The sequence below is a fragment of the Anser cygnoides genome, chromosome 12 (assembly GCF_040182565.1).
Source record: "Anser cygnoides isolate HZ-2024a breed goose chromosome 12, Taihu_goose_T2T_genome, whole genome shotgun sequence".
Lineage (NCBI taxonomy): Eukaryota > Metazoa > Chordata > Aves > Anseriformes > Anatidae > Anser > Anser cygnoides.
Genome location: NC_089884.1, coordinates 17,212,071 through 17,236,380, shown reverse-complemented (window position 1 = coordinate 17,236,380; position 24,310 = coordinate 17,212,071). Strand labels below are relative to the sequence as shown.

General features: G+C 34.2%; 1 protein-coding gene across 7 annotated transcripts in view; it reads right to left on the bottom strand.

The window, feature by feature from the left end:
* The window catches only part of LOC106045268 (uncharacterized), a 312,839-nt gene that overhangs the window by 283,956 nt on the left and 4,573 nt on the right, over positions 1-24,310 (bottom strand). For 6 of the 7 annotated variants that reach the window (XM_013195658.3, XM_067004462.1, XM_067004463.1 and 3 more), the window contains exons 3-5: positions 19,105-19,176; positions 18,054-18,183; positions 11,791-11,838 (exon numbers count right to left, since the gene is read on the bottom strand). In XM_013195658.3, the coding sequence (XP_013051112.2) occupies positions 11,791-11,838; positions 18,054-18,183; positions 19,105-19,176 (250 nt within the window). Of the gene's footprint in view, positions 1-7,136; positions 9,875-11,790; positions 11,839-18,053; positions 18,184-19,104; positions 19,177-24,310 lie in introns of those variants that run through there. The other variant, XM_013195665.3, reaches the window with a different exon arrangement.

The window sequence follows — 24,310 nt, the reverse complement described above, 5'->3', positions numbered from 1 at the left end:
AAAAAGACAACCTTGCAATGAGCTGGCAACCTACGCATGTAAATTGCAAGAGTGGAAAACCCTCATTTCTGCATTAAAATAATAGATGATATAATGATCACTTAAAGTCTCTTTCAAGGATTAAGCCATTTCCATGCTGTTTATACACCTGTCACTTGATGATGCTGTCATCAACTCAGTTGATGATGCTGAATAGCTACTGCTATTGAGTAGCCAAAACCATCTAGCTTTCATTTATTTTGAGTTGTGGAAAAAAAAAAAAAGGAAAATAATGAGCTCGGGATAATTAAAGCATTTACAATGAAACCTAATGTGTCCGTATATGGCCTAAGAATCTTATCTGATATGGCTAACATAACATACAAATAATCTACTAATTTTAGCGCAGAGTTCTTTCTTTTCATTGTTAGATGTCATTTCCTTCTTTATACCAAATGCTTATTAAAAACTAATTCCTAGAATATTAAATATATCACTTATTCCAATTTAGCACTTAAAAAACTGAAGTATAAAGCCTTCTTTAATACACTTTGTACAAAATATACGGATATTGCTCATTTTGTGGAACAGGTATATAAAAGAGAATCAAATAGAACTCATCAAGACACAAAGTGTTGCATGAGCCTATTAATTTGTGAGACGTCAATAAAAATTGTATAGCAAGATAGTTTGTAGTCTAGCTTTCACATCCCATATTGAACAACTAATTTAACTAGGTAAGACAAACCACTTAGTTGCTAGATGCGTGCTATAATGAGAATATCTGTATTAACTATAGATATTTTTATTAAAGCAGGGTGTGTTTACATATATAAATCAAAAAATTATCAAAAATAGAAAGTATAAGTTGAAGACTCCTTTTATATGAAAGCTTCTAGTTTCAAGCAATGATGTACCTGCAAATAATGCAATTATTATTTATTAAAGCAACATATATAGAGTTCTCTCAACAAAGGACCCCTGAACAATGAATCGTAAGCCCCACGTAAACTGAGACTATTCTGGCATACCTAGCTATTCAAAATCTTTATTCAACAGATAATCAGAGCCTAGTTTCAATAAAGAGTTCTACTGCAAAGACATCAAGTATCAGTACAAACCCTAGTGTGGTTTCAACCTCACCAGGAACAAAAAGCTTATAATTATCATAGCAGATACCTGTACACAAACAGGATATTTACTATGATTATCTGTTACTTAGGTTTTGTTTGATTTAAGTAAGATTAAAACTGTTTTAACTGTTTCAGATGATGGGTAAATGGGAAATCAAACCTAAGAAAAGAGAAACTACTGTACTTCTCATTACTCACAACCTGATATGGGTAAAATGAGTGGCTTTTAATGAAGGAGAGCTGATGCATGGGATTTCAGGCCGAGATCCACATCAGTCTGTTCCTTCTCCCAGGAACTCAGCACATCCATTCCTTTTCCTAGACAGGGCCTCACAATGGGCTCAATCCAGACAGCAGGAAAACAGACAAAACTTCATTCAGTGATTCATAAACCTAAATGAAACATTTTCTATGCTAACATACTACCAATGAAAATGTGATACAAAGCTTATATCCTTATCTCCAGTTAATTTGGCTGAGTGGAGTTTAGGCTTTTGTGCACTTCTAGTTCAGTTCTCTGTTATCACTTAACTCTTCTGTGAATGTAGGCTTAAGTTATCAATAATCCTACCTTTTTAAGGAACTGAATCTACGAAAAAAAAAACACAAAACATTTCTCTAAGTTATATATCTGATTTTCCTATGTAGTATTGCTTTCTGAATCAACACAGCCATCCTGCTGAACACAGACTTTCAAAAGGAACAATCAATAGGAAACACTAAAAGGTATCTTAAACCCAGTGCCTTCCCCAGATTCCATCAAACTGGTATTTATAGTTCAGAAACATTTCTGATCAAGAACTTTATTCTAGAAACATGGCTTTAGAAACAAAAACAAACAACATAAGAAAAGTGAGATTATTATTTCAGCTTTCTCTAAACTTCCAAACATCCATGTTTTTTCTGATCCAGTTTTAGTCACTTTTAAAAAATCAATCCTTTGCGTTGGTGCTTTCATGTATAAGGAGAATAATACTTAAAAAGGAAAAAGCAGCCAGAAGTGCTGATTTACCTTTCTCCCTGCTTCAACTCCAAGACATTGTAATAGATCCAACACCTAAAGATAGGGTAATGCTTTTAAGTATCCTGTCTACGGGTTTAGAAGAGCATCATGTGCCGATTTAACTGAACTAAAACACAGCAGCTCACACAGAGAGGATCCACATGTAGTCATTAGGGATCATTTCTGTTGACAGCACAGCTAACTCTTCCCTGAGCACATCTGTAGGACATCATTCTGTTTTTACCTTTCTACTTTTCACACATTAAAAACTGAAATTCTCTTTAACAAAGTTATTGCAAGTTGCCAGCAAAAGAGCTTGCCCTGCCTATGCGCTGACCAGGTCACACAAAGCAGGGGAAGGCGAGTAGCCATGTTAAAATGCTTTCTCTCCCCTAAATCCCTCAGGGAAAGGTCCTTACCACTGTGCCAGTGAATTTCTATAGCTGCCTCCATCATAAATACTCTGATTAAAATGTAAATTCAACCAGCCTATCAGCTTCCCATTAAGAGGACTCTTTAAAAACACCATTAATCAGCTGAGAGATATGTAGTGAAATACCACTTATCAATTCTAACTGCTTATGACAGTTAACAAAGCTTTATATTTGCCCCAAACATGTGCTGATCTATCAATTATGCCAGGGTTCACTCTCACGCTAATTGTACATTTTCTTCTCTAATGCATTTTTGCTGTTATCTCATAGGCTAATGAAAGCCAGGAAATCAATACATATAAATTATACATGCAAAGAAGGACTGCTGTGAACATAAAGTTTCTAATTAATTGCACTTGATTAATTTATATCCTTTAATTATCTTGCTAAGCCACAAACAACATAAATATCCTTGCAATCTGGTTATTGCTATGTCAGTCATAAAAAAAGCAGACACAGTAAATCTATGAAATCCAGCAAACTCCATTGCCAAAAAACATGGTATGGCACAGCACATAAATATAACGGGGCTTACTCAAGACACCTATGAATAATTTTAGTGTGACAAATTACCACTAAATATGTTGTATAGTTATTTGACTAGGGTTATAATGATGTTATAACTTTACACGTAGCATACAGGGTAAGCAAAATGGAGGCTTGCCATGCAGGATTATGGATGCTGTTACTTGTATTTATAAAATAGCTTTGCAACAAAAATGTAAGTGATATTGATATCTGATTGGGCAGGGTCAGCGAGCAAATTATCAATATTCTAAATTAGAGTATTAATGTTTTTCTGCACATAAGATCTCACAGCGATTTGTTTGAAGAGTTATCTGAAAACCAGAAATGCACACAATCAGAACATAATAATGATATACCCAACTCTAAGCAGAGTTAAATAAGAGCTACCGTACTGTCTTTTATAAGAGTGGCCAAATGTAGAATTCTTCCATTATGTGAATAGCTGTAACTTGGTAAATACTTTTTTTTTTTCCTTTTCAAATTGCATGTACTTTGATAAACCAACCATATGTCACTGTTCTGAAATCTAATCCTATCAATCCACCAGGCTTGCTCTTTGTCCTGCACAACAGCATATTACTGAATATCTGTATCTACAACTTTCATAAATGTGTAAAAAGAAACTGTATCTGTCTACAGAGAGACTCAGACAGAGACCATCTGTCAGCGACTAAAGCTATTCTTTAAAAAAGAAAACATTCATCTGGGATTTGCCCTTTACAGAGTAAACCCACTTAACCTCCCAATAAGATTAACTGTTATTTGTTTCCATTAAACAAAAATGACCATGCTAATATGCATTTAATAGTACTAACAATGAGAGAAACATGAACTTTGACAAATTTAAATTCTTTAAAATGCGAGAACTTTTTTTTAAATTTAATGACAGCTATTTTGTTATTCATAAATTACTATCATTTTTCATTACAGACTTTCTTCCCTGAAGTTGAGAGTAAAAGAACAAAAAAAATCTGGGTAAATATTGAAACTAAGACAGCAGGCTCTTGAGTCTGCTACATATTACAGAGAGCAATGAGTGTATATAAATTAAGTCTGAATAATGCATATAAAAACCCAATATCTTTGGAGCACTGATGATTTTCACCTGTGCCCTGAATATCTATGCATTTATGAAGAAAGGTATTTAACTAGATTGATTATATGAAGCTGCCTGAGTAGAGTTAGTGCAATGTAATGGAGACTGTGCGGCTCTCTGCAGCAGCACAAGTCCCTGAAGCTATACTGAAAAATACTTTAATGCTTCTTCCTCTGCTGACAAAACAATACTACTGTCATATAAGACTCGCTGTTCTACTGGGGACATGGGGAACACTGTAGGAGAAGCCTAGTAGGCTGTTTTTGCCAGCCCAAGTTACCACAATGTATAAGAATGTAGGAATGAGCATCGTAAAACATGAAGGGGTGAAGTACAAAATGCATCACAAAATTAATTCCTAGATCCTTTTTTCGGTACGTTTGTGGTGTTTGTTTAAAACCCTGCTTCTAGAGTAACCTTGAGGAAACATACAGAAAGTGCACTCATCCCCTCAGCAGGAGCCTGAGAAGAGCTCCCCGAAGTCTGTTTCCACCGTAGGCATAATGCAAATCTTACTGGAGACAGTGGGAACATATTTACCAGGTTCAGATAGCTTTGCATCCAGCTTTCCTCATTAATGGGAGTGGCACTATACAATCAATAAACATTAAGATAAAACAATTATACAATCATTTCCTCAGTGAGAAATTGATGTTATAAATAAGAATAATTAAATTGATACGAGAGGAATTATTCCAGTTCATTACAGATAAGAAAGTTGTTCCTAAAACAAAGAATCCAGAAAACAGCAACTTCTTCACCCCCTAACACAAACTATACTAAGAAGCAGAGGAAAAAACCTCAAGCATAAAAATACTATCTTCTCTAAGGGTGATTAGTCAAGTCAATGCATTAGTTGAACATACTATAAGCTAAGATTTAACACTGGGGGAGTGGACCTCATGAGATACGCAAAATGTTATAATGAAGCAGGTATCTTTAATTCCATTTTGGCAGATATTCTTAAATCTAGACAAAGATGCATCACCGGTCATTTGACAACTGCTAAAATGCTAGGCAATAAGACTACAGTATTTTAAGCAGTTAAAAATCAATCCTCAACAATGTCAATGTTTCTGCCCACTTCTCTTTCTTCCCCGCTAAGGACACATATTCAGATTGGCATTGCCCAGTACTGTCTGAAAAGCTATGGACTTTGTGTTTTGTTATTTTACAGAAAGAAGAAAAGTGATGAGTGAAATTGAGAGGTGTGGATTAGCTAAAATCACATTTGGTTGCTGATAAAGTTCTGATGTGAGACTTGGCACATGCCAGAAAATTTCTGCACAAAATACTCAATGGTCACTATGAACTAACTGAAGGCACCAGGAAAAGCCTTTATCCATCCAAAAAAATATCAGTTCATCAAAGGAAGAAAGGAAGTATATAACTTCCACCAGAGTTCACTGGATTTGTCACTTCAGACATAAAGCACCTAGATAGAAGCAGAGTACTGAGGTTTGACTGCAATTACCTTATCTTTCCTATTTTTAGTGACAGGACCAGATTATTTTAAGTGCATTTTATAGAAAACCCTTCTTTACTGAAATATAAAGACTGTAATAAAGACAACACAATGTTTTGAAACTGTTTTAAATCCTTCACTCAGATTTGCTTCTACAGATTTAACATGTAGGGGTTCTAATCTTACTGCTACTAATTAGAGCTTTAGTGTAATTGTGCCAACAGGGTGCTTGGCATAATAATTACTATTGAGAGATTCTGGTGGAGCTGTAACGTGCCCACATAATACAGATAGGTCTAATATTATACAGCAGTCACCTTTGTATGTTGACTCCTAAGTTGGATTTTAACCAAGTAAGGGGTTATTTTGCCTTTATTATAAAGCTCAGAAGGCATATACATATGTATGATTTAGGTATTCATTTTTCCTCTTTGATTCTTTTGAATATTAATTAGTTAGAAGAAAACTAGAAGGAACGTTTTATTCCACATCCTTCATAACTTAGTCTAGTTTGGAATGAAGAAATGCACAAAAATGCTTATGTTGGCAGGTCATGCTTCTAATGTAATATTAGACTTTCTTAGGATAATGGCCTCAGCAGCAATGTTTACCACAATATATAATAAACTGAACTGAAAACTGGGGATGAATAAGACAAAATCTGCATTTAGAAAGCATCTGTGTTGTATTCCATTACAGTCTTGCCAATTTTAAAAGAAATTGGTATGTAACTATTGGAGTAAATCTGTTCAGGGCAATACATAAGGGACAATGCAGGAAAACTAAAAATAGTAATAATAATAATACAAAGGAGCATTTCTGAACATGAGCATTTTGATCACTTAGTAATGTTTACTGTCTAACAAGTCTCAAATATTGAAACTTTCCAAATGATTTAAAACAAAAGAACACTTAGCAGCATTGAGTTGTTTGGTTTAGTTTTGTGTTTTTACATCTAGAAATATCAGCTTCAGCCGTATAGTCATTAACAACAAAAATCTTAATTATGGATATTTGTTAAGGACTTCAAAAATAATTTAAACACACCAAAGCTGTACAGGAAAACTTACTAGATAGTTTCAGTGTAACTGTAGGATCTTTTTTTTTTTAAAAAAAAAATTGAAAATGTACAGCATGGAGCCTGAACCAGAGCTCCATTTAGAATAGACAAGCTTGTTTTTACTGCCCCTTAGTGCTTCCCTTTTAAAGTGACAGGAAACCCATTTCTGATTACAAATCAATAGGTTAGCATGTTACCATCAGACAGTAAATGTAGTTGTTGATATCAGACCACAGAAGACGATATCAGAAAAGATGAGGTGTTTCCATTTTTGATGTATAAACCTTGCAAAAAAAAAAAAACACATAGAAAGCAGTATTGCTTTTCTTCAACTCCATATTTTCAAATAACAGCCCTTATAGTAGCGAGTCACATGTGGCCTATTTATCATTTAGGGGTCACCATCAGAATAAAAACCACAACAAACATCATATATATAAAGTGCTCAAGTTTAAGTCTCACAAATCAGGAACCACTGAAATGTGCTGTATTAGTTAATATAATAGAAAGCAAAAAGTATGTATGCTTCTGTCACACAAAATACCTTTTGATGAAGTCTCTTTTTTCTTTAAGCTTTTGAGATAATCTTAGAGAAATCATCAAACTATAAAAAGAAATCAATAAAACAGAAAAGGTTCCCATCACCCCTAAAAAAATCCATAACTTTTGCATTTTAATAGAGACACTACAAGACTATACCAGTCATTTTCTTTCTGATGTGTTCCTTTGATTTCACTCTTATCTCACAGGACTCTTGACTTTCCTGAGAAAGGGATTATTGAATTGTATGTCTCCCTCAGATGCTCTTGATCATTCAAGTAGTCTGTACTTAAGAACGTTACAGAGTCTGCTCAGCTGCTGGCTCCTTGGGAAACTCATCAGGGATTGTCATCTTAATATTAATTGGGTTTTGTGCAGGAATCTGAGTCCCACAATGAGAGGGTTTCAAGAGAGAAGATTATGCCCAAAGCCAGATATAAAAGACAAACATGTTTAGCACAACAATTATGATAATTGCAGAAACACTCTGAGAAATAAGTAAATCTGATTAAGGGCACTTCTACATGATCAAATATTAATCTGATGTCTTCACTCTAACCTGGTTTGAACATAAGAGGCTTCTTATGGTTTTATGTATTAACAGATTTGTAGAAGCTGAACTCATAGTACCTAATAATATGGTACATCCAAGTCAATACAGTAAAAGGATCTTTACGGAATGTAATCCACTTAAATTAAAAATAGACACAGATTGAATCATAAAGCTTAAATTAAAATTGACATACAGTCAATCAATAAAACATTTCATATGAAGTCTTGTACAAACCACCATAACTCTTTTCAGTTTCATAGCATTAAAAGTTCTGTATTTCTTCCTTTTTAATAAAGATTTCATCACAAATCATCATAAATACCACTCAGACAATGAATTAAAACTTTCCAGACAAGCATAATACCCAGCAAACTAAATACACCTATATTTGCAGCTGTGAGATTTTTTTTTCCCCTCTTTTATAATGTGTATTAGTTGTAGAGACTTGAAGTATCTGATTAAGCCCTTTCACCTTAAAATCACTATGATCTGTAAGAGCCTGGAGCCAACAACATATATTTGAGTGATAAGGCAGTGGCAGAAAAAAAAGCATTCGCTATACTGATTTCTCTGTGTGCATGCACGCACATACTTGTAAATAAATACACACACATACATACTCCTCTAAAATCCATATAAAACCATATTTAATATTAGGTACACATTTAATACTGTAATGACAAGTATTTTCAGCTTCTTATGCACAGACTAGTTCTGAATCAACCTTAAGCTTATATACATACTATGTATACTTTTGAATATATATGCGCAGAGATAAAAGCAACTCCTAAGAGCATTTACACTATATTTACATAACCATTTGAATTAACTCAGATGAAATCTTCCATGTATAACTAAGTTTTCAAAATTGAACATTAAGCATCTGAAACCTATTACAGTAATATATGCACAGAAGCCTGATACAAAAATGAATTATTCCAACACGAGAGAAAGAGAAATGCACACATATGGATGTCTATCTATCCATCTTTATTTGTAAGTATTAACCACATATAGACCTTATGTGAAAGGTAAATCTTGCCAGCATGGCTTACCTCCCATAGTAATTAGGCTTGTGTTTCTGCTTTATTAACTCTGATACAACAGTGTCCTGCCCTCTGTCACCAGGGGTACTAATAGATGATAATCACTACGATTTGGAAACCATACAAATTAAATGATGAAGTGACATGAAGTGTAGTAATGCAGTGAGTTCAAGGATAAGAGAGTTAGTCATTTCAATAGTCATTTTCAGGATATTAAATAGAAAATACACGAAGAGATTAGATCACAGTTTAGCACGGAAAATAATAATTTAAATTTACAAGGTAAACATACATTTTCCTGAAATACTACTGCTTTAAGGATGATACTAAAACAGTTTGCCTCACGCAAGATAGTTTCCCCTAAAAGAAATATTTAAAATATATTTCATATGCATAAATACAATGAAATTTTTAAAAGAATGAATAATACTGCTTGTGAACAATTTTAATTTCATGTGGACAGCAAGTATATTATTTCAGTCTGTTGTAAATCAGCCTGTATTAAGATATCAGAAATACATTCTTATCTGTATTACTATAATCTTTAAGATGTGGTCCTGATCCTTATCTTCTACTTTTTGATCCATTAATCTTCAAAGCACAAATATGACAAACCTACTGTAAATTTTTTAATCCAGTGCTTAATTATTGAGAAACATAACTCAGTTGACAGAAGAAACAAAAAAAGTTGTAGGTGTTTTTAAATGTTTTTAACTGTTAAATATTGTGATGAATATCATAATTTTGCAGTAATTTCAAGAGGCTTCAAGTTCTAAAATGTCTGTTTAAATGGAAGATTTTTCTTAAAGATACACCAAAAATTATAACTCTTTATCAACTTTGTAAGAAACAATTAAAAAGCTGACATGAAGATGCTAAGTGTGAACATTGAACGTCTGTCTTTTCAAATCCATTCTTGTCTTCTGTAACTTATCAATAGCACATTCTTGTTACTGCAATTACGCTTTGAAACTGAATGTCTTGTGTATTCAAAAGTATTACATGTTTTGAGTTAAATGTAATACTGAGGTAGCCACCTTTTAAGAAGGGAGAAAGATATTTCAGCATATTTATTGAAAGCCACATGTTTCAGTATAAGCTAACTTTTTCAAAAATACATAAGTATTAGTGAAAGACTTCTGGCAAAGAACTCTTTTTTATTATTATTTTTTAAAGTAAACAGGTGAATGCAACTATATAAGCATATTATTCAGTTATCTAAAAAATATAAAAACCCCTCTTGGGAAAACAATCCATAATATTCAAATCAAAGTCACATTTTCCTAATATTTTTCTAAACCGATATATTCAGCTACAAACAGTTCACCCTATACTGATAATTTTGAATTCTGTTAGATATAAGTTTCACTAATCATGATGCTCTGCAGAAACATAATTCTGCCTAGGCCTATATTGTGCACTTCAAAAGCAAATACCCAGACTCCACATTCTTTTTTCAAACTAAGCAAGTACAGCACATTTTTAAACACTCCTTGAAACCAAGATGTATAAAATTCTGTTTATACCTTATTTATGCATACTGATATTAAATATTTTTCCTTCTTTAAAATGCTAATGTAAAAAGTAATATTTCTGAACTAAAATTGAATGTTATCAAAACTTTTAACAGCATAGGTCTGCTCTCTACTGATCTCAGATTCTACAAAGGATTACTTTTGTACAATGCAACAAATTCTGTGTAACCCATGTAATACCCATGTAATACACTTCCATCTCATTTAAAAGGTCAAACCACTGGATTTCAAAAAACATCCTAAAAACATGTACTCCATTGCTGAAGAGGAAATGCTTAATAGACAAAAGAAGTATAGATACTTTCCTAATAATCATCCAACCAGTTACTTTCTGTTCTGAAGAATTGTTTTCTATGGTTAGCATGTTTACAGCCATTCAATTCTAGATGCAGTTTATGGCAATTAGATATTTATCCTCCTTAATGTACACTGTTTTTATTTATGTTGAATTTGAATCCATTATCAGAAACAAAGCTGCATACATATAACCCTAACCAGTTGCTGGAGATGCACACAGACTACTGCTTGTTTACTTTGGGTAGACTAATCTTATGGCATGCATTAAAAATGTTGTACTTGTCACTGACTAATACAGCAAATTGAAACCTTGGAACAATCTTATTTACAATTCAAGTGCTCAATATTTGATTCTTGCATCAGAATTTTCACTTAACCCTTTTGTTAAATAACCCAGGGCAATGTACAGCTACGCTGCAATTTAAAACTAAAAACAAGGCCATTTCATTTGTTAAACGGTTTTTCACTAAAAGATATATCCACACTGTATTACCTCACTGCACGCTTTTTAGGGCCTCAGTTATTATGCAGTATATAATTGAATATTTCAACTGTTTTGTACTATTCATAGAGCTAGGGTTATTGTTGAAAGAAAACCAAAACAAGACCAAAAAAGCTAACCCTTCCCTCATCTGTATTCCATAAATAAAAGGCTTAGCTGATGTTTTTACTTACAGTTCCCAGAATTTCTCTCTTCTAAACCATTTTAGCTCTTAATATGAAAGTTTTATTAGTTATTCTGTCAGAAAATTCAAACCTTTACTAAGTAACATGAACAGTTACAGTTGCTTTAAGTGTGGTTGGGTACCCCTGATTCCATCATGAAAAAAAAAAATAAAACAATATATGGCACATGTTAACATCTAAAGACTGAAAACATACCCAGTAAAATAGTCCCACAGACTAAAGGAAATCACTACTTAATTCCACAAACATTTGTTTCAGCTCAGAAATTGTACTAGAAACTTTAAGTAGTTTCCTTGTTCAAAAAAATACTCTAGTTGATAATGTGAATTCATAAGATGCTGCATAGCACCATCTGCTGGTTTGAACAATGGGCTTTGGAGACGAGTCCAATTATTCATGTTATCTGAAATCTAGAAAGACGACGTTTCACTCACCTTAGTTTCACAGGATTTGTAGGATTCTGCATAGACTCACTGTACAAACTGAAAGAGAATGACAGAGAGAGAGAAAGAGTATCATCCCATGTGCATATAAAGACATCTGAAAATCATACAAAGATGAAATCTGAGCAGGAGAGCCTTATTCAAAGAAAAAGGAAAGCTGTATTTCCTTTGTCCCAGTCCTGGGAAGAGATCCTTTTAAACTGTCTCATGGACATTATTTTCTTGCTTCAACCTAGATTTTTTTGGAAGGAAATTTAGGAGGTTGTTGGATATGGAAAGATTTTTTTTTCCTTAAGCAAGAAAATCACAACAGCTTCTATCCTAGATTAATCATTACTTAATAAATGCTAAGTTCAGAAACAGCTGTTTTATTTTTGGTTATAAAGAATAGAGATGTAAAAAATGTATAAACATAACGGATGAAGAATATATCTTCTTTTTGTCCGGGCTTCATATATGCAACAGATTAAAAAGAAGTGATTACTAGAATGCTATTGGTAAACTACATTTTAGCTAGGAAAGCTAAAACAGCCTCAGGAATAGTTTCTCAGAAATGACTGGGTTGGGAAGCTGTTTAAATTTACATTTTTATCTTTTATTACTATTTAAAAGGAAAAAAAAAAACAACCAACCTCATTTTAACTGGAATTTTTTTGCCACATCAACACAAGAAACATTTTTTTCACAAAAAAATTAGACTATCCAGACCTCTGAATTGCTAGCCTTTTTTCCTATGCAGTTTACATAGAAGCAGTAGCCATAGGCGTGATACAAAAATTAAAGACAAAAATTCTGCAGCATTAGTGGGACAGCTTGTGTCAGCAGCACCCTCACACTGTAGTAGTACAAACGATAGGAGTGGGTCTGAAAGTTCTTCCTCAGTGACACCTCCCAAACTGTGGTAGCAGAATTTGGTATATGGGAAACCCAGGTTCTGCTCACACCTCTGGCTGCTCCCCGTAAATTAATTTGTTTACTTGATGCCTGTTTCATGAGGTGCGTAGAGGCCTTAGCTGGTACATGTGCATACCAAAAATATCACACGTTTAGTACCCACTGTGGGGTCCTGGCCGAAGTGCTCTCTGCAACAGCTTGATGATAAACAGCTGGCCTGCTAGTGGAACGTGCTGAGTACACTGGGCAGCATGAGCAAGAAACAGGTAACCAATATTAGCTGAACTCCCTTTTCAGAATAATAGAACAGACTACTGTGAAAATCCTATTGCTGAGCTATCCAAGTGTGGTTAGAACTCAGTTCAATGCCTGGTAAGGCAAGCATACACCTATTAATTTCAAGAGCTGGCTTGCATCTGTGGGGCAAAAATTACAAAGCTGAAGAATTATTCTTCTTCCTTTCACTTCCCTTTCTTTCCTCTCCCAATAAATCAGTTAAATACTTTTTTACATCTACGAAGTCGGAATAGCTCCAACAGCTTCAATTAGTTTTAGTACTTCATACTTAAGCCAATGCAACGTTTGAGGAAAAATAAATAAATGAAAGAAAATAAAAATCCAGAGTATTCTGTCTTCCATTCAGTAAACTAGGAATCAAACCCATCTGCTTGCCACCTCCTGAAACTAGCATGAGTTCCTACTAAGCTCTGCAAATCCAAAGGGAAATGCATCACTGCCTGTCTATACCACAGGACTGAAGGAAGCTACGTAGACATACAGTAATTCTGGTTAACACTGCCATAAATAGGAAAAGAGCAAGGTGGTTTGGGAACATAAGAAGAAAAAGCCTCGAGCAGAGTCTATAAGGGATTATCACAGACTTCTCTGGCAGCAGTATCATGTGTCATAACTGTCATTTCTCAAAAGTACAAAAGGCCTTCAGTTCAGAAAGCTCTTCACCCAATAATTTTTTTTATGAAGTTTTATTTGGTGATGTTCATCCCACAATACAGTTCTATTTCAAATAATAACATACTTTTGCTGAATTTCACTGACTCAGTAGCTGGTATTTAATAAGTATAATTTTGTCACCGTAGTACTATGCAAATTCCTCAGTGTGATATCACAAGAAAGTTTTGTGCACCAGTTTTAAGAAAACAGTAGCTGTTAAATCAATAACCACCACCAAACAAAGACAACAAAAAAACATTATCCAGAGTAGTATCGCCAGCTGAACTGTATCATCTCCTCGGCACAACCTGAAGCAAAATTCTTGGAGCAGCATCTTTACCACATCAATACAGAGCACAACTTTGCATTTTAATTCCTCCCTATCACTGCAGGGAAACAAGCTCAGTATATCAGAAAACTACAAAATGTTTGAGTCACCAATAACAAGAGAGGCTCAACTAGTCATTTCAAATATCATTTACATCAAACATCAACTGTTTAGTTGACTTGTGTTCTTGTAAATGCCATCTACATTCTTGCTAATTTCTAATATCCTTACAGATGTTTTAAACTACACAAAACAAATTGGCTTAAAAGTTTTAAGGAGACACTTTTATATGCCTACCATCTTGCAAATACATTGAATGTCAATATATGCTCAGAATTCAGTATCCCAGATAAAACATCTTGGCTCATAAATAGCAGTACAGATTTGGGCATTTCCTCTGGAGTTCATTTAAGACAATGTTGTAGAGATAAGAGACTTTACTTCCAAATCACCTTTAAACAAACAAAAAATCTTTTAGCACAACATCTGAAAATACATGAAACCTCTCAGCTAATCAGAAAATATTTTTTTTTCACCAGTTCCAAGGGTCTTTAGATTAGACATTTGTATTATAGACTATCTGGGACAAAATTTTTTCCACAATTTTGCCAAGTGCCCTAAAAAACAGAGCACTTAAAACAAACAAACAAATAAAACACCAAGAACTGCAAACAAAAAAGCAGTGCTAGCCAAGACAAGTCCTGTTTCAAACTCCATTTTAATTAAACACTGTTCAAACTAAATCAGTAAGAAATCCCATTTATTCAACACCTTCACTGAAAACAGATACATTACAAAATGAAAAAAATCTCAGCTAGGTATCGCTAATTAGGATCTAAGTATCATGTAATTACATGAAAATTAGTGACATATACTTTGAACCAATATAGAAATATTTACCCATAACATGGAAAGACTAACTTTCTCCATCAGAGTAATCTTCAAACTACTGCCCTTGTTAAAACTGAAGCTGCCAAAACAAAAAACTGGTTGGAGCATACTACTTACTGAATATGATTGCCCACAGACTCCTGAATATTTGAAATCACTACATCCTGATATAGCATGAGTTTGGATTGTTTATTTATGGACAGCTACAACTATAAATACCTATCATTAATAAACACAAACAGATCTTTGTTGTTCCAGAATAGCGACATGTAATTTTTTCACTAATGCAGTACCATAAATACTAACTTCAGAAACCAATTAAAGAATTAGCAAGAATGACCTCAAGTAATACATGTGTATTGTGCCTGCAGCTTGGAAAGTTTTGAGGATGCCTTAATTTTCATACACTAAGTTTGTATAATCATTATGAATGCAAGCTTTGAAATGGCATACAGTGCTCTTATTGAATAAAAGGCTGTAGGAAAAAAATCTTCTGAAGTCCCCAAGCAGTTTCACCGTAGCATGTTTTAAAGCAGTGACTGCAGTTTTCAAAGCACTAAGCACCAGTCAGAGAAATTTCATGTTTTATTTTTAATATACCTCCATTCAAGAAGGCCTTACTCTTGGTTAGCACTATAGAGCTACTATAGTTTTCAGAATTAATAATACTGTGATTTCTGTTACTATATAACTGTATTTTCTTTCTGTTTTATGTGCTTATGTTTTACCAATACCTTGCCTGTTTACAAAAGAAGCTGCCATGACAAGCCTCAGTGTCAGGATCCTGAAAGAATCAATTCACGGTACTCAATACATTCCTACTGCCAATAATTATTATTAAAAAAAAAAAAAGCACTAACCCCTTAAATTGGAAAATAAGTTTATATAGAGAGCTAAAACAACTGTCACAAGCTTCTATGAACATACATTACAAAGTGAAGAACCTGGCTAACAAACTAATGAGGACTGCAATTAGAGCCCTATGCAGCAAGCTCAATAGCTTAAATTCTTACTGTACCCTAATGGTGGGCATGTAACTGTGTAGACATTTTGCAATACAGATAAGTATTACATAATTAGATAATACAATATTTTCAATACCTTAGCATAGTACATTGATTTTTCACATAACTAACTACTGTCACAATTCTGCAACGGTAATATATGAGCGCTTGTCTAACTGTGTTAGCAAGCCTACCAAAATCTATACAAACAATCATAAGCTCAAAAGCACACATAAGCTACAATATCTTAGCAGGTATTCTAATGACATTTTTAAGGATAATTATATTATAACATCTACTCACTTGATGGAATGAGCATCTTAAAACATTCACTACTTTTCTACTTCAAGTTTTCACCTAATCTAAGTGCATTAACGCATGAGTTCTGAAAATACTCTACTTCATAAAAACAAGAGCCATAACGGTTACGCTCATGTTAGTGCATCCAAAAAAACTAAGCAGTTTCTTTTTCTAAATATTTTCCTTCTAAGAAAATTCTTACAGCATGCCTGAAAAATGCTGTGGGATAAATATAGAAAGAATAAGATATTTTTGAGCATTTTTCTATTTTTAAATCAGTACACAAAAATAATTTTAATATGTCTGATTCTCAAACAAATATTAAGTATAAACACTTATGAAGTCAAATGTGCTCCTGGGCAAGCGAGCAAGCTGTCTTCTGTTAAGTCAATGATTAGCTAATTAAACCTGAACAGAACGAAGAGGTAAGAAGGTAGTTCATTGCATACATAGCAATAGACATTAGTAAATACTACATGTTACAAGATTAAAAATATATATGTGTGAAAAAAAAAAAAGAGAAATGAGAAAAAAAGAACTTTGAATGATGTTTAAATTCCACCCTTAATATCTCTTAGATTTGCTCAGTAGAAAAATAGAAAGTGCAAAGGACAAGGAAAAATGGCTTTCTGGTGATGCAACACACGTGATGTTTTCCTGAACAGACTTAGAAGTCAGAGTACACAGCATGCAAGTAGTAGATGACGGTTTTAACACCTGTCCACAGCAAGTTAACTTATGCCTTTCAACTCTGAGCTTCCTTCTTAATCCATAGGAGCTCTTCTGAATACACACATGCTACGTTATACTTTGCAAGAACACTTTTCAACTCCTGACCACGGGCCAGCCTTCTTAAACCCAAATCCCTTCCTTAGCTTTAATTAGTGAAGTAGAATGTGATCATATGCACTCCAACAACAGCCTGAACTCTCCTTCCTGCTGCTGTCTTCTCCTCATAAACCTGAAACCTAGAGAATATAATTTGATCCCCATAAAGAAAATCTTCTCTCTTATCAAGGACACAGTTCAGTGACAAGAACAGTGAAGGGGGGGAGGAACGTGGGAAGAAATGATGGCGAAGTGAAGAGCCAGAAGATGTAGCCTTTTGAATATTAGGTAAGAGTTCTGTTCGGCCATATGCTCTTGAGGTTACAAGCTAGTTTTATGCAGATTCAAAGCTTCCCAGATTGTGTGTCAGTAGAAACAGAAACCTTGATGATATGTAATACCATACGCTCCCAAACCACATGTCCAGGTACAAAACTGGTCAATTATAGACATGAGGAGATTATTCAAAGATTTATCTGTGCATACTCTCCAAATTCTTTTCACATAGCACATTAATACAAAGATTATTAGAACTCCATGATGAAAATGAACATCTTTACAAGGCTCTTCTAATCCAACAAGGAAATGGAGTTGCATTTCCCACTGTAGGAATACAGCAGATCCTAGTGATTGATGCAGTGGTTACCTATTTTCTCACACAGTACCTACTTACCTCCCACAGTAATAAGACTTTTTATCTAGGTAAACATGACTCCAAAACAGTTTCTGGGGAAGCAAAACTAATGAAGCTTCTTTCCTGCAGAGTTGTGCCCTAAGTTTGATAGCTCACATGCCTTCCCTGATTCCTCATTAAGTCTGAGATTACATTATACCTTTCTCCTCACTGCAGTAATGGCTTTTTCTTCTAACCACTGTATTTTCCTAGGATCTACAGAACAGAAATATCTTTAAGATTTCTAACTCTTCATCAAATTTACTACAGAATAACCAAACACAAAAAAGTTGTTAGGGATGGACACACACACTCTCACATACAGCCAGCATGACTGCCCAAAGAAGTCAACTCTATGTCAAAAAAATGTGAGACTGCCACATACCTTGGAATTTCTCTATACGTTTTCAATAATTTCCATTTCCAAGTAATAACTGCTATCGGTTTATAACAGCTGATGAAGATGTCTGGAAAATTAAAATGACCTCGAAGGACTGCCTGCCAGGAAATTCTCACTGCGAATAAGGAAAAGGTTTTGTTAGCATAAGAACAAACATATTGGTCTATTTAAATCATTCTTAAGGAAATGTTTCAAGGATCTTCAAGAAAAATAATCACTTAATTTAATAAATAAACTAGTCAAGAAACTGCAAATTGGACCTATGTCACAGTATATTTCTTCAGAAAAAACAACAACTGTATTCTAATTTCAAAATGAAATATCAATCCTAAGGGATTTGCTTCCCCTCCTTAAATTCCCACTGGTCTTCCCCTTTTCCCAATTTAATAACTGTATCTTTTTTTTATAGACAAGAAGCTAAATGTCTGTTGCTAAACTAATCCTTCCAAGATTTGAATTCATGAATTAGAATGCTAAATAGAGATCATCATGGTATCTTGGGAACTGAACTTCACCTAAGCATAACTGTGATCCTGGTTACATGTAAAGCAAAACTCTCAATAATGACACTAGTGTTTGGTGCTTGGATATTACCAAGGTAATAATTTGAATTAACCAAGTTTGGAAACTCCTGTCTTTATAAAGAAGATTAAAGGGAATTAGCACGTTTCAAAGACCTGCTTTGCTTCAGTCAATTTGGTTCAAAAATTGAAGAAACTACCTAGGAACAGATTTTAAAAATAAATAAAAACAAACGTGCTCACAAACTAAGCTTAAGAAGCCTTCAATCAGGATGAAACAGAACTACTTAATATTATTTAGGCCTCAGGTTAAAACATGCATAAAGACTGTTCAAACACTTTTTCTTTTTAAATAGTACAGTGATGCAGGTGTTAAACCTTGATTCATACTTGAAATGGTGTTCCTTTAATGTGCATACCCAGAACCGTGGACTACTCTCTAACTTTAGGCACAGTGGTTTGATGTGGTTGTTAAGATACTACAAATTCAGTGTATAACTTATAGCTTTGCTTACTTCTTAACAATATGTTCTTCACTTTCACAGCATCTTTTTTTTCCCCTGTATTTTCATAAACACAAACCAGATCTGGAAAAAAATAAAAAGAAAAAAATATATAATATATTTATATGTATATATAAATAAAGTAGAATTAGTCTCAAGTTTCTTTATCACAACAGTTTGCATTTCTTTATGCAACCAACCAAAATGCTGTGGAACATACCAGGCTAATCTCATATTAAAGAAACTGTTAAAGGTTTATGAACTCATGCAGATGGAAAAAAAATAATAATAATAATTCAAGCACTGTCAGTTGTTACAGAGTTATACTATTTGACCAGGCCCCACTGAAGAGTGAAAAAATTAACAATTTAACCGCATCACTTGTTTCCAGATTTCTTGGGTAAGGGGATGAGTCTAACCAATAAGGTTGGGTCCAGCAGATAGGACCCTGAATTCTCTTGGTGCAAAGCCATCGTATTTGAATCCAAAGCAGAAAGAACCATGTAACTACTCAGGTCTTCGTTATAAGAAACCTAATCATCTCCACTAGCAGAAAAGTCAAGACAGACATTTACAAGGATACCATACTTGCTGAGGTCAACCTTCTTCTCCTCCCCCAGCATCAGTAAAAAGCCAAGAACAGGCTAGCTTCAAAAATTTCAAGAATTTATATGCTTCTGCACCTTTCAAGGTCTAACCATGTAAGCCAGTGAAAGACCTACTTTCACATGAAAAAGATCTGTTAGCAGAACGAGGACGCCAACTACGGATAAGGGCCAGTCCAGTCCACAGCAGCAAAAAAGGTTTAGACTTTGTGAGAAGGGAACAGGGACTCTCAAATTCTGTCTAGACCACGCTTTCTTCCTCTTAACCCCAGGGTGAGAAGGGTTGTATTTCCAAACCTCTTGTATTATTATTAAATGTCTTACATGTGTGTATGTTTACAAAGTGAAACAAAAATGTACCCTGAGCCCTTCAATGACTGTCACTTTACTAGGTTGTTCAGACCAGCTGCTGAGGAAAAACAAATATATTTGAGAAAGCCATCTCCTAAACACAGAGATTCTACAAGCAATTGATTTATCGTTAGTTCTTGCAGATTTGGGCTATTTTTGAATCTTGCATTACTTTTAATATCATTCTTATTACCTGAAATTCTACTAATTTTCTCATGCATCTTTTATGTACCTAAAATGTACATAAAATGTACAGACTAAACATCATCTGAAATATACCATGCAGAGATAAAACATGGAAGATTGCCTGTCAGGATATTAAACTACTTTCAGTAGTGTTGTCAGGAGTCAATTAAGCAGAATTTAATTCCTACCTCTTTAAAATTTTCTACTTTTAGGTTATACTTGGTATATTGGGTAGTGAAAATAGTACATTGCACACACTAGCAGTAGTGAATGCAGGAATCCAAGGGCCTTGTTCACTACTTTGTTGCTCTAGTGAGCAGCTTGCTGCAGCTCTAATTTTGATGGGCTTTTCAAAGGCAGTCACAAAATGAATATCAAAGCACGTAAGTAATCCACATTGGGAAATCTGTCAGAAAATTGTTGGGAAAATAAAGTGAATCGATAGCATGTCAAGAGACTCAAATGGAAAAATATTGAATATTCATTTTCTTGGTTTCAGAGGGCTAGGGATTTAGCAGAACCAGAGCAGCTTGTAGGATTTTCATTCTTCTTGAAAACATTCAAATAATTTTTGTGATGTGCTTTGGATTCAAAACATAATTAGTTCCCTTTAAAATTATGTTTTGCATCTCCATGCTGTTTACTGATGCATATACAGCATAATTAGGAGAACTAGTCTGAACCCACAACAACTTTTAACTACATTTCTGAGGAAAGAAAAAAAAAAAAAAGTACAACTATTCATGTTTGCTCATTTCCATGCAGAAACTCATGCAAGTCAGCTATACATTTGAAAGCGCTACTACAAATGTGGCTAAGTAGAAGCTGACATAAAAAAGTACCTGAGTTAATTTCAGTGCAATAATGAGATTTACAGCATATTAAAAATACATATATTTTTAATGTGGTTCTGATTCCAGGACACATAAGATGACGACACAAGCAACGCTTCATAGTGGGCTATGTCTATGCAGTTTGTTACTTAGGCTGCAAACTTGCTTCTTCTGTTTGCCAAACAGCTGTTAATACCTATGCAGACCATCTCATGCAATGTTTGCACACTTCTACCTTAATTTTTTGAAGAAAAATATCCCCCTCCTTCATTTCACACACAATCAAAATAAGTAACACAAACTATCAATTCATTTGTTTATGCGTGCGTGTGTCAATTCCCCTACTGCACATTTATTCTTGTATATAACTACACAATATTTCCAGGCAATCCAGTAATCCATTCATACTGAAATTTATGAAATCTTATTAAAGTCAAAGCTTTGCCAATGGCTAACCCTTGAGCCACATGTATTTTACTATTGTCACCTTCCGTGTCTCCTTTGAAGAATCTAAATAAATAAATAAATAAATAAAAAGTAGTAATTTCCTGGTATTCAATGCTCAGCCCCTTCATAAATTGTTTTAAAATAAAAATGGATCTACAAATTCCATCCAATGGATCTCAAAATTCCATCCTTACAACACTGCATAATATCTTAATAGTTCTCCAATTCAAAGCCCTCCTTCCCTAATATACAAAAAAAATGATGAAACTATCATGTAAAGAATAACTACTTTTGATAAGGCAAGAAAATTCTACACTTATACCTCAGAAGTCAGAAACCACTCTGACTATTCTGAAGATCATATGAAGTAATAAAAACTTAAAGAAAGCACAACTTTTATTTATTCATTTATTTTAAGAGTTATTCTGTCCCTTGCCTTAGATTATCCTTTGAAGAGACTGGGAAATCACTGATGTACACCTTTTCAAGCCAAAAGAAAAAGAAACCTGTAAATACCAAACAATTGTTCTTTGCAGCATAACTAGAAGGAAAAAAATAAAGATAACCAGTTTCCTAAAATAGGTTAGGAAAACATGGTCTAAGTAGTAGTTCCCTAACACTAGGTTATTTTATTCCTTTGTATTGAATTTATTTTCACTTTAACATCAACACTTCATAACCCACCTTAAAACCAACCAAGCGAACACTGTCCTTGTTACACAACTGACCATTACACTTATATCCTTTCCTTATCAAAATGAACTTCTGGTTAGCATGCAAACAAAAATAATCTCCTCTGACCTCCCCTTGGAAAACTCTTCACACACAGGTTATTCAGGCAGTGTCTAATTAGAGAGCATTGAACATTGTAACTATATTCTTTGCTTCTGCTCACATCCAGTATAGAAGACAAACAAAACCTTAAATACTTCTCATCTCATGACAACAACTTTGCACCTGCTTAACACCTTCACATTAAGGCTCTTCCATACAATAGCTTTCTCCCAAAATAGCTTAATAACAGTGAAGAAACGTTCTTATCTTGCTAACTTTTCACACTTTTTAAACTTGGATCTGTGAAGAAAACACTAAGATACTGCTGAAAGAAAATAATATGGATATTCACATTTCAAATAGTATCTCCCAACTTCACTTCTTTTCAAACAGTATGGTTTAAGAGAAAAGAAAAAAAAAAAAAAAAAGAAAAAAGCTTCCAAACCCAGCCCCAAACTACCCAGTGCACTACATGTGCACTTACCCAGGGAAACTCAGCAAAATACCAATGTTCCTTTCTAGCTCTTTGAATTCACCCATTTGAAAAAGCATACCTAAAACTGAACCTTGCAGGGCAAGTGGTGATACAGGCACAATAGTTTTAAATTCAGGGCAGCTGGGAAGATATCAACAAATGCAGCTTTTAGAAGACCAAAAAAAAAAAAAACAAAAAACAACACAATGGCTAAAAGGAAACCAATCTCACTGTCAGTAGTAAAGAAATATTTCAAAATAACTGTGTCAAATTGGGAACAATTGCCAGTGGCAATTTAACAAGAATCAAGATCTCCTACTCTTTATGAAAGAAGCTCTCATGAAACAGCGTGAAGTTCTACCTCTATCTCCACCCAACTTTTCAGAGCTCTGTATTATACATAAACTTGTCTTTTCAATTACATTAACCAGTGCAAGGTGACACTGATGTAACAAGTTGATCAGAGAGCTGTTCAGTATAGGTAAACAAGATAAAATCCATCTCTGGATATAGAAATCACATTTCTCCACAACTAAGCCTGTGTCCTCAAAGCAACTAGACTTGATTACTCATCGTGGGAATTTGGTGTAGCTATATGGTTAGAACTATCAGACAGAAAAAACAGCACTGATCTCTAATGTGCAATCATCTTTAGCTGCTCATCTCCAAAGGAGGAAAGCTTCTCTCCGAAAGAGATTAGCAACATGTACTACTGCACCCCAATGCTGTGTGCAATTCACATATGCATTTCAAATGTGCATACTTTTTCAGTCCATGCATTGTTCCACTATTGATCAAACTGCTAACCCTTACATACTTTTCAAGATTGTGCAACTTATATAATTGGAAGTCTGAGCTATCCAGGAGAGTATTAAACAATGTAATCTCACCTGGGAAAGCTTTGCAACCTTAATAAGATACTGATTTGCCAAGTCAGTTTGCCCTCTTATTGCGAGAAACTCATCTTTCACAATATTAAGTTTCCTGAAGCTTTCGAGGAGAAAAGAAAAAGAAAAACAAACAAACAATTCAACCTCACAACGAGTTGTAAGGCTTGTGAAGAAACCAGTAGAACTGACAAAATAACGCTCAAACTATCTGAATGAGGGGAGCTTTACATGGAGAACAGCAAGAGCCTATATGAAAATGGGGATGTATTGAAGCAAATGAAATTCTCAAACAAAATAAATACTTAGCTACAAAGCCTTGTTTGATATAGACAAGTGAAGAGAATATTACAATAAAAACATCAAATTAACATCTATGGAAACTGCAGTCTAATGTTTCACAATTCTTCCAACACTCACATACCTCATTAAACAGAAACAGCCTTGTGACCAGCTTCTAAGCAATCTTAACTCTGCTTTAGCAGCATAAAACTCATAATAAAAAGTGTAAAACAATGTATTTGATTTGTTTCACATACGTTCTTCTTAGAACTTTGTTCTTAGTACAAAAGTTGTAACTTCCAGACCTATAGAGCCTTAGACAGATAAGTTAATAAGCAATTCTATCTACTAATCTTATCCTGTCTCCCATTTCACTAC